The sequence below is a fragment of the Musa acuminata genome, chromosome BXJ3-3 (genome assembly GCF_036884655.1).
Source record: "Musa acuminata AAA Group cultivar baxijiao chromosome BXJ3-3, Cavendish_Baxijiao_AAA, whole genome shotgun sequence".
NCBI lineage: Eukaryota > Viridiplantae > Streptophyta > Magnoliopsida > Zingiberales > Musaceae > Musa > Musa acuminata.
Window position 1 is genome coordinate 4675224 of NC_088351.1, and position 11366 is coordinate 4686589.

The 11366-nt window shown below is 43.6% G+C and overlaps 3 protein-coding genes across 4 annotated transcripts; all 3 read right to left on the reverse strand.

The window, feature by feature from the left end:
- Positions 1–221: 221 nt before the first annotated feature.
- On the reverse strand, positions 222–2362 carry LOC135634169 (uncharacterized). The gene is made up of 2 exons (XM_065144439.1): positions 874–2362; positions 222–665 (listed from the first exon to the last, which is right to left on the reverse strand). The coding sequence occupies exons 1-2, from the start codon at positions 1270–1272 to the stop codon at positions 654–656; spliced, it is 411 nt and encodes a 136-aa protein (XP_065000511.1). The 5' UTR covers positions 1273–2362; the 3' UTR covers positions 222–653.
- Positions 2363–3591: 1229 nt separating this feature from the next.
- Positions 3592–7725, reverse strand: LOC103977530 (protein disulfide-isomerase SCO2). 2 transcript variants are annotated; one of them, XM_009393077.3, is made up of 4 exons: positions 7197–7725; positions 6978–7104; positions 3994–4053; positions 3592–3728 (listed from the first exon to the last, which is right to left on the reverse strand). In XM_009393077.3, exons 1-4 carry the CDS (start codon positions 7593–7595, stop codon positions 3607–3609), a joined length of 708 nt encoding a protein of 235 aa, XP_009391352.2. In that variant the 5' UTR covers positions 7596–7725; the 3' UTR covers positions 3592–3606. The 2 variants fall into 2 exon arrangements, with proteins under 2 accessions (XP_009391352.2, XP_065000510.1); XM_065144438.1 differs by having other exon boundaries at positions 3690–3754.
- Positions 7726–8415: 690 nt separating this feature from the next.
- LOC103977531 (probable LRR receptor-like serine/threonine-protein kinase At1g67720) lies at positions 8416–11021 on the reverse strand. The gene is made up of 9 exons (XM_009393078.3): positions 10851–11021; positions 10237–10777; positions 9657–10120; positions 9437–9572; positions 9279–9350; positions 9090–9158; positions 8928–8999; positions 8775–8846; positions 8416–8690 (listed from the first exon to the last, which is right to left on the reverse strand). Exons 1-9 carry the CDS (start codon positions 10930–10932, stop codon positions 8663–8665), a joined length of 1536 nt encoding a protein of 511 aa, XP_009391353.2. The 5' UTR covers positions 10933–11021; the 3' UTR covers positions 8416–8662.
- Positions 11022–11366: the final 345 nt, after the last annotated feature.

The following is an 11366-nucleotide window of genomic DNA, read 5'->3' on the forward strand; positions in this document are numbered from 1 at the left end:
GTCTTCTTGAGGGGAAAGGCAATGGTCACACAGTGTGGTGATACCAAGAACAATGAAAGAAATTTCACATCCAGGAAGTGAATACCCAAATATTGTATTAGCTCCTCAGTCCCTGTCTCCCTTTGTCATCTTTTGCTTCTCACACAGCTCAAGCCAAAGGACAAACGCGTGACTGTTCCCCAACCAAGACAGACCCAACAAGACTGCAGCAGGACGAGAGCTACTGAAAGAGCCTTCATCTGATTCCCACAAATCAATTTCCCACGTCCAAACATTTGTACAAAAGTGAAAGAAGAAAAGAAATAGTAAACTGTTAAACACCAACCTGGTTGGAAGTACAGTAATTCCTGCTCAAACTACACAGATCGATCCACATGAGAGAGAGAGAGAGAGAGAGAGAGAGTAAAACCAATTCCCTCACAAGCTACAGGAACTCCTCAATTGGCCTGCTCCACCTCACTCCCCACCAGGAAGAACTATAGGAGTTCCCACTCAAGTTCCAGTACTTAGACCAACCAGCAGCTCCACCTTAACTAGGAACAACAACATCAACAAGATTTGGAAGACGAAGGAAAACTAGTCATGACACTTCCCCGACCTCTGTCTCCGCTGCTTTGGCACCATGAACAGTTTCATGTGCGCCATACATGGCCTCATACATCCCCCTGTAAGATACAGAGCAGATAACCAAATTCCATCAGGTGTCATAATCTACATAGGTTTTGCAGATCCATAAGATTTAAAGAGGGCCATCAAAAGATATATATTGTGCGATTACACTGTAATCCTTAAAAGTCCTGTTTGACTTCAGGATAAAGGGCTCGAGAAATCAAGTTAGTTCTTTTAATTCGGAGGATTAGAACATGCACAGACCTGCACAGGCTTGTCGCTCTTCTTTGCGGCCGAGCTGCAGTGGGACTTCTTGAGCCCAAGGAGCTCCTTCCACTTGATGGATCCCCTCAGCGGCCGCTCCCACTCCTCGCTGGCCCGAAGCTCCTCCCTCAGGGTGGTCATCCGCTGCGGCCCGCACTGGTGGCTCTCCTTGAGAGGTAGCAGCCGGCCCTTGAAGAAGAGCTTGTCGGCGTCGATCATCGAGTCCCCGCCGACCGCAAACTCGAAGTTGGGATCGGGAGGAGGCCCGGGGTTCCGCGCCGCGGGCGGCTCCACGACGAAGTCACTGGAGAAGGAGATGCGGGGGCCGATCGGCGGTGGCACTGCCGGCACGCCGCGGAGTCCCTGGTGCTCCGAGTTGACCATGTTGATGCATGCCATCACCAGACAACTCCTCCAAAATGCTTCCTCCCAAGAAGCAGATACCCTCTCAGTGTATCAACCAAGCGATGGCTATGCGAACGCCGATGCCTCCTCTACTTGGGATAGACTATATATATAGCGAGAGAGAGAGAGAGAGAGAGAGAGAGAGAGAGAGAGGGCTGAGAGTTCTGACATGGTTGCATGACATGTACTGTTGAATATGTTTAGGGTGGCATCTAGAACTGTCAATGACTGTTGATTAACCATCTAACGCTTTGGTTCGCCATGGCCATGTATCGTTGCAGTATACAAAGAGTACAAAGATTGGAGGGATAGTATGAGGTCTACAATACACTCTGAATGAACTCACAGGAAGAAAGATGCAACCCTTGTTGTGGTCCCTTGTAGAAGACGATTAAGGTGTCGGTGGAAGCTGGAGAGTTATACATCGTGATAAGGTAGCAAATCTTTATTCCTAATCAATAGGTTCCGACTCGATGGAATGCTAATAAATCAGCAACCGATGCATCTCCCATGGAAAGGAATGATGATTTATGGATCGACACGAGCTTGTTTCAGAGACTACATACATTGTTCAGAAACAAGAGTTTTAGTTGTGAGATGGAATCGACAGATGATATCTGCCTGTCATAGGTTTTTGGTGGACTCGATCAACTTTAATGCATCAGCTAAAACCTTCCTTGTGGCATCATCATCTTTAACTGCATCAATGCATGAAGAGTAGGTAGGCGAAACCAAAGCAATGATCTAAACTGCAAGTTCAAGTAAGAACAGTGAAAAGTAGCTCACTAGTATGAGCTGAATCTTGCTGTCTTTTGTGCCATCAAGCTGACTGCTGTGCCCACATCAAGTTTTTCTTCGGAAGAAGGTTGACCGAGCAGTTTATGCAACATGAAATTATAATTTAGGTGGTCGCAGTTCACAAAAGACAACGTTCTGGCAAACACCATGAAACTAATTGGTAGCTCGCAAAACAAGTTAATTGAGACATGTTTTCGGTAGTCATCATGACAAGAGGCTATTATAAACCAAAATGATGTCGGAAAACCTACAATTTGAAGGATCCAAACAAGTGCAGGATGGCTATTCATGCATTGTTCGTATTATTGTGTTGGATTCCTAATGCTGGCTTGGGAAGGAGAGAGAGAGAGAGAGAGAGAGAGAGAGAGAGAGAGAGGTCATGGATGGGATCCCAGCATTTGGTCCCAAGAGATTCGCAAGCTTACTTTAAGGAAAGGAAGATGGAGTTTCCATTGACTGGCCTTTGACTCATTTGTCATTAGCAAGACGTGAGCTGGCGATGTGGACAGCTCGATAAGACCACGTGAAACCCAGAGATCTCTCCCTCCGTTTTCATCACAAGAACAAGAAACCTCTTCTTCTTCTTCTTCTTCTTCTGAACTCTTTATTCTCTTCTTCTTTATGTACATATATACATGCATACTACTCTATGAAGTATATTACTCGGAGCAAACTACGACAAGGTTCTGCTTGTTTTCCTTGGATTATAATACCATCAAACCTTGTGATCTGCCTTCTTGGGGTGTGGAGATCGGGAGCTCCATGTGGGCACATGAATGGCGCCTTTACCACCTTCCCTTACTACCTAACTATTTTACTATACTATACACACATGTGAAACGTTCAAGTGAGACTGCCAATTGCACCCCCACCATCCTAAAGTAGTATAGTATTCATTGTTTCTGTGCCTCGTTAACCTTGGTGAAGGATGCTGAAGCTAAAACAATGAAGCATACTGATTCTGTAGGACAGGCATATTGGTGATTTTAAAGTTGGAAGCAATCCCTCTTTCTATCTTTTCAACCAATGCCTATGTTCAGTAAGCGACACACAAGTCCAAGGTAGATTTCAGAAAACCAGAGCTTTTACTCCCCCAACAAACACTATGGTTGTCACCCCACATGCCCAGAACGAGTGGAGCAGTGCTTATAATAGTGATGAATCTGCTCCGTTGGCAAAGGGGAGCTCGTGGCCTGGAGCGAGTCCTCTCTCTCCTTTGGTCTCCCCTCGTGGCGGCAAGGATTCCTCCTTTGAGGAGCTTCATGGGGAAAGGAGTCTTTGCGCTTATCAGATGATTGCAATGGAGTCCTTTGGGCCTGTGAGTTCTATGCTCTCCCCACCCCCCAACCCCAATGCACTTCCAAAGTCATCAATGTTATTATATACATTGGCTGGAATGGTTTGGAGGAATAATGATCGATGATAGTTTAAAGGAAAGAAAAATGATAGCTTGAAGAATCCTTCAGGATATCAGGTTTGAGAAGAAAAAAGGAAAAACAAAAAACAAGGATGATAATGCAGTAATGCTTACTAAGAGTGATGTACCTGACATCCTTGCATCTTAAAATCAAGTTTGGGCAGCACAGCCCATGTCATCTTTCCCTTGCCCAAAGAAAAGCCACCTTGATCTATCCGATTAGTTGTGTATGGGACTGCCAAGGAAGTGATTCACCATACCCTTTGAAAACTCAGAACCAGAATCTTTTAGGCTATCAAGTATATATATATATATATATATAAAACTCTAATATGCCTGTTGTGGAAGATACATGGGAATCTCATTAATAAACGTGAATAATGCTTCTACACCCAATTCATAAAGGAATCTTAAAGATCATTGATGAAAAATTACTCATCATTGTAAACAAGAAATGCTGCTGCCATGGCAACAGAAGGCAATGGATTAAGGTGGTTTACCATTGTCCAAATCTTCCATCACATCGATGTCCTCGCGTGCTGTTATTTTCTGGACATATCCTAAATAACGATCAACCAGAATGTGAGATTTAGAGATGTGTTGTTAAGTGTTCAAAATGTTCATGTGTCAAACAATAACACAGACAGCAACAATATTTAGAAATACAAAATATATCACCCGAACATAACGAAAAAGAAAAGGTAATATATTGGCGCAATCAATATAAGTTTCATAAATACAAAATCAGATAATTTCGAATTTAAAATGCTTCACGAACCACTTTTGTGTCCAGAAGGATCTACCATGGAACCCTCCTTGCCTCCAGCAGCACCTCTTATAGGTCCGCTTTGGTTAATGTGATCTTAACAAAATAAAAAGGAGAGGAGAAACAAATCCAGCAAAGCGCATTCCAGCATTGGTCAAGTTGGAACCATGAATAAAGTTTCATCACATTCACAATTTTGGAATAGGAGACTAGCTGACCTTAATAGGCAGGAAATGTTAATGCACATAAGAGAAGACAGGCAGATATTCAAATGGCCATATATGCCTGTTTTCTCTACATTAAAAGTTAATTCTACTATACATGTGTTTGGCATTGGAAACTGCATGCTGGCAAATAAAACTAAGACAGCAAATTCAGTAAATTCGGTAAGTGTTTGGTGCCAAAGCACTGGTCACCAAGTTATAATTAATTCTCATTTTAGAAAAATTCAGACACTTTAAATATTTAAAGATAAGACTGTGTATATTGATCGTCCGCAGTCCCAGCATTGACGGAAGCCTTGTGCACTAGCACACCCCTTATAGAAAAGTTCAGACACTTAACTTTGTTCCGTTTCCAGTATATAAACCGAAATTGCTCAAACATAACATGTCACTTCTTGTTAATTATAGATTTTCAATCAACTGATGTGGATATAAATATTAGAAGATATCACGGATCATGATGATATAGGAAAAGAACCATGTTGAACTTTTGTTGAACAAAAGGATCTAAAAGACCAAGTTTGGACAAAGGTGTTCTTTGGATTTTTATTTCAGATGTGAATTTGGAAAATTAAGAACCTATGAGTTTAGAATTTTGGGGAAACATTTTTTTCTGTTTTTGCAATATAGGAACCCATGACTAAAAGGTAAGGCTTAACCAATATATCTTAAACCCCAAAACAAAGAAAATAAGGGAACTCAAAGTGGCTGGAAATTCAGGCAGCAAAGAATTTGATTGATAAGCATCGAACATTTTCAATTTGTGGAAGCAAAAATGCTACCAGATGTTTTACCTGTTTGAAATCAGAATGTGTAGGAATCTGTATAAAGGGAATTTTCCAAGAAAAGCAACAAGATTGAAATGAAGAATCATGGGAAAAATATAATACTGGATTTGTTGGTTGTTACCTACTTACCTAGCACCAGGAGTTTTAAGCATCACAATCATATGGCAGAAAAAAAAAATCTAAAATTTCAATTCAAAGACTCCATAGTCTATCATGTCACAATATAACAAACCTTTACATAGCCTTCAAAGAATCAGCGGCGATTCAAAAAGTGGAAAAATTCAGAACCTCAAAAAAATCCGAGAAGTCAATAGTTTGATTTTCAATTACTTAATAGTATTCCAACTCAGTCTAAACCAAAATAAGTTACTTATACAACACGGAGAAAACAGATTACAGAAATTATTTATAATCTCATTTCACCTGATCGAGCACAGCATTATTGTCAAGCGATTAATGAAAAAGCACAAGTGTCATTGTCCATCGAATGCAACAAATATGCAGAAAACGGTGGCAAATAGCAAACAATGAAACAGAAAGGAGAAGATGGATAAGTGTTATGGAGAGACCTTAAGCCCAACTCACTCCAGACCAATATGCCTCACATACACTGGAATTAATGTTTCCTAAACAAAACATTGGCATTAATGGACTCATGCCATGACAGAAGCTCACATGGTGGAAGAGCAAAGAACCTTAATTCATTAACTTTCTCATATATTTTGGCATATAACACATTACAAAATTAGCATTCACTTATAAAACACCTGTAACAAGAAGACTTCTCCGATATCATATATCCCATAGTTTTCTAGTTCCTAACTAAAAGAGACATCAAAATTTTAAAAACTAGCTTCCTAGTAGCTAAAGAACTCTTCTAAATTTGAAATATATGAAATTAATTATAAAGACGAACTTACAAGAGTTCCTAGCCCTAGTGGCTTAAGAACTCTTTTAAACTTGATGAAAGAAATCTAATGGAACATGAACCTGAGATGATTTGATGCAACCATGGTTCCATCATAAAGCCTAATTTGGCAAGATTTAGTTCAGGGGTGGAGTTGTGTTTATTTTCAGTTGAACTAATATTCTTGGGGCAAAGTTAGTTGGGTTTTATCTAATGTAACAAATGACTTAAGTGATTCAATATGCACATTGACCTCGAGAAAAAGAAAGAACACTAACTACTCCTACTCTCACAGACTGCAAACCCAGGTAAGTGGCATAACACGTAACCATATCATAAACCAATGCATCCCAGATTTCAAGTAACCAAGGACTATGCAAGGTATAAGAAATTTAGGTAGTGACTTCTCCAGACTCCTGAGGAACTGAATTAGGGTCTTCATACTTGCAGGGAATCAATAAGGGTAATTCCCTCCTACATTATCTATGAGAGATGGTTGACCAAAGAATTGGACAGATGAAGTAATAAAATCCACTAATTTCCTCTTTCCTCACCTATAATGAAATAAAATACATTTAAGGAAAGAAAAAAAAAAGCTTAAGCAAAATGGTAAGCTTCTTTAGTGTATGTCTCTAGCACTTCTAGCTTCCACTTCTTCATAAATTTCTATTCAGATGAAAATTAAATCAATAATTATAGTAGTTGAAACAGCCTCATTTTAGGATCCAACCAAATCTAAACCCAAATGAAAAAGAGAAAAAAAAAAAGAAAGTCAAACGGAAGAAGGAATTGTACGTACCGATTCCAAGGCAAGGAATGCATTTGCAGATCGTCTCACGCCCCTTTTTGTTGTAGTAGCTAACGAACCCCGTCCCCTGGCAACTCCTACACTTCCCCGTCCATTCGTACACCATAGGTTTACAATCCTTCCAGGACAGAAGAACAAAGATGACTAAGGACCTCACAGTTACCGAAACCGATCCAGCAAAGCTAGAAATAAACAAGTACAATCTGCAACCTGGACATCGGGATCACATTGGAGCCGGCGGTCGATCTCCTGCTGCGACACAGGGGACGAATCCGGGTAGGTCATCGGCAGCGGCAGGGCGTCGGAATCGTCGGCCAGGTAGCTCTCCCTGTCCCGAGACCACCACCACCACTTCTTCTTCTTCTTCTTGCCGTCGTTGTTCTGGCTCTTGCTCTCCTCCTTGGCGTTAACCCGAATCCCGGGGTCCCGAGCGGCCATTCTTCCTCCATCAGGCGGGTCGCGCCGGGGTCGGAACCAATCCGATGAGGTGGCAGCGGCGTCGGAGGCGTCCGCCGCGGCGCGGCAGCGAAGGAGGGAGTGGGAAGAGAAGCGGAGAAGAGGTGCGGATGGGGGCTTGGAGAGAAAGGAATTAGGGCTGGCGAGGGCCATGGTTAGGGTTTGAGAAATCCAACAGGAAGAAGAGAGAAGTCATCTCCTCCACTAACCCCTAACCCTCCCCCATCGGAGTTGCTCCTATGCTCCGATGAGAACGAGAAGAGGTGGCTTCGCGGAGGGTAATGCACCCAACCAGATAACAGCATAAGGGGTTTCTTTTAAGCGGTTTAATGACCGTTCGTTTGTCGGCACTTGATCTGTGATCTTGATGAACGGAGATCCCTCACCGAAATGGAACCCCAGCGCAGCAAAGTGATAGCTTTCCGAAGGCGTCTGCTATTACCCGCTTTACTACCCCTGCAACGACTGGCCGGGATACGCGTAGCTCACCATGGGTCCCCTTCGAAAAGTCGCTAGTGTAGGAGCTGGAAACAGATTCGCAAATGGTTCCGACCAAACAGGCACCACCATAAGATCATGAATGACGCAAACCGTGGTATATTTTTCTTCCCCCACGTGTTTCTCCTACCATTTCTTGTCACGCGGCACAAGTGTTAGTTCGTGTTCTCACAGGCCAAACTTTCCGGGTCCACGGCTGGGTCCCGCCAACACGGGTTATACAAAAGCAGACGTCAACCCACAAATACCGCTTTTCACTATATTTACGTTTTTTTATAGTATCAAGAGTGTAATGACCATTTTTATTAGAATTTAGGGTCTTTTTTGTTATTGGATGCATTTTGTTTGGCTGCGTTTCGGCTTCAGCAACTCCAATTGTATGCACAATAGTAGTACAATTATGAGGTTGAAGAATTCGGCACAATTCATATCAGTAGAGCTAATCGTAAAGCATCAACAATTGCCAAGAAAACAATGGAAAAATGTATATATACTGCAGCCAATTCAAACATTTGCAATCAAGTTCAACTACAAGCAAAACAAGGATGAACAGCGGCTGAGAGATCCACAACAGCGTCTCTCTAATGAGCTAAAGTTGGGCAAATCTTTGCTGCAACATGTACAACGACAACAAAAGCAGCCACAGACCATGATCTCAGTAAAACCTTCACATGACAAAGCGCTTTGCTGCATTCTGGTGACGCTTTTCGTTCGTCCAGAGATCAGAGTCCATAGTTTCCAGGAGACACCCTGTTAAGTTGCCAGATTCAGGTGTTTGGCAGCAGGGAAAGGTTTAGTTGAATTGGAAGATGAAAAGCTAACAACAGAACTCACTGAACAATGGTTCCCTTTCTCTGTTTTAGACTGTCTGGAAGTGGACCTTGGAGATCGTTGTTCTGCAGATATCTTGACAAAGAATGAAATCTGTTAGTAAAGGATGAGTCTGTGGTTTTGATAATCATGCAGAGTGAGAATTCCTTTACTTACAACTCTTGAAGTCTCGGAAGGTATCCTAGTGATGGAGAAACTGTTCCACTCAGCTGGTTGTTTTCCAAGTGCCTTCATTTGGCAAACAGGATTATCCAGGATAAGGAAGAAGACCAAGTAATGAACTGAGGAAACAGGAAATGCTTTCTTGTTGGAGCTTACAGAGAAGCTAGATGTTTGAGTGAGCTCATGTCGGGTATAGGACCAGAGAGTTTGTTCCCTCCAAGCCAACTACAAGAACCACATTACTGTCATTCGTCTCACTGTATAGACCTCATTATACTGCAACACTAGTTTTGTTGCAGATGGAAGTGCAACTCTGACATGGTAAAAGCAATTGAAGAAGCTTACATGCTTGAGATTGCAGTTAACTTGGCTATGCTGCTAGGTAGTGATCCGGAGATCCCATAATTTGTCAGATTCCTGCAAGAAAACAATATCTTGTTGCTCAAAGGCCTCGTATCCAAACACAAAAGCGGTCATGCCCGGTGATGGTGTTTTGAGCTCACATTGAGACTACTCGCATAATTTTCCCTCCGGAGCACGTCAAGCCAGTCCACTCACTCTGTCGAGGTAAACAAGGATCTCCACTCCAGTCTGCTGGAGGGTTGTCAAAGCTTCTCGCCAACGCCTCCATTGCAATCACTGCACAGAACACGAAATGGAGAGAACGGATTAGATGAGAAAGATTTGTGTTTGTTCTTCAGCATTACAGAATCTCTTGATTACCATCTCTGGTGAGCGTTCTTCCACCCAGGGGGACTACCATGGAGAGTTCCCCTGCGTTGATCACTGGCCCAACAGGGGAACCCACGGCAGGGGTCAGCTTGATCTCTGTCAGCCCCGAAAGCGGCCAGTTGTCCCCGACGACCACGACACCGCCGGTGGAAACGTTGAGGCCGGAGTAGAAAGTCTTCCCGTTCACCAAAACATCGAATACTCTCCAGCTGAAAGGGCTCGGGCTCCGGTTGTCCTGGAAGTACAACGCCAGATAGTAGCTTGCGTTAGGTAGCGCCACTGCAGGCCACTGGATCGTAAGATTCTTGCCCCGGCTTGTCGTCAGTGCTTTTAGGAACGCCATTGCCGGCGGTAGATTCCAGAACTCGAACGAGGTCACGTTCGTCTGGCTATCCACCACGGGGTTGGCATCCACGAATGGCTCCCAATACCGGTTGAATGGATCATCCGGATAGCTAGTTGACAATACTTATCATTTAGCATCTTCTACTGTCAAATTCTAATGAAAGATTGTTGCAGCAGAGCTACTCCAACTTGTGTTCTCACGCAGTGATTGATGTAGCTCGATTACCTTGTGATTTGGCCGCCGTGACCGAACCGATGGCGAGCGACTGTGCTAAGTGCGTACATGGCGAAATCGGTGGAGTTGTACATGGAGCCTTCTAAGTGCTGCACCTCGAGAGCAGATATGAAAGGGCTCGACATGGTGTGCTCGTTCCTCGCCAAGCACACGCTCAGCGTCTTCCCCGGTGAAGCCATGATGATCTCGTAGTAAGACGCGAGGCCCTTCGCGTAGTTCTCCGACGTGTCGACGGTGCTCCATTTAGTGCCTCCCACTATCTGATCGAACACCGGTGGCTCGTTGCCTCCGTCGAAGCCCCCGTAGTAGTAGGTCGTTCGGATCAAATACTTTGCGCCTTTGGCTGCTGGGATCACGTAACAGTACTTCCGAGCGGATTTGTCAGGAAAGTAGCGTAGGGATGAAAGTACTGGAACAATGCCTGGAATGTTTAGATCGGTTGCATTCCCAACTTTGACGAAGCTATCATCGGTGATCCACTCGATGCCTCCAATGTTCTCCACGTTCTTGGAACCGCAGTTTATGCTGAAACCTTCATCACAACAACATAACCATTTACAAAGAACTGAGAAATGAACAAATTGACCATGAGTTATATTGATTACCTCTGGGAGGGGAAAGAGAAGCTTGGAGGGAAGGAGGGAGGCTGATCAGGAGGAAGACGAGGAGGAAGGAGAGAGGCGACATGAGGCAAAGGTTGGAGGGGATGAATGCATGAGCAGAAATGAAGGCAGTAGGAAGGAAACAACGATGATGCAGTTTGGTGGTTGAGAGTCGTCGAGAATGGACACAAGAGGTATGGAATAAAGCTGGATACGTTTCTTGAAGACATGGCAGCCATTTATTCCTTTCTTCTATGCTTATTAATGTGATTCAGCACTATGTTAGTGGCAGGCCTGCACTCATGTTAAGTGTCTTCCATTTGACGTGCCCGGGTGACTCGCTGTGTCATTGAGAGTGGGTTGAGCATGGCGACAGCCCATGAGCGACCTTCTCCAGCGGCATGGAGAAGACAGTTCTGCGTCTCCAGTGTCTTTCATGACCCTACAGAAAACAGAGAGAGAAGAGAAGAGACAAACGGGTGTGCCGTTCTCTGAGGATTCCAAACATGCAGTCCATGA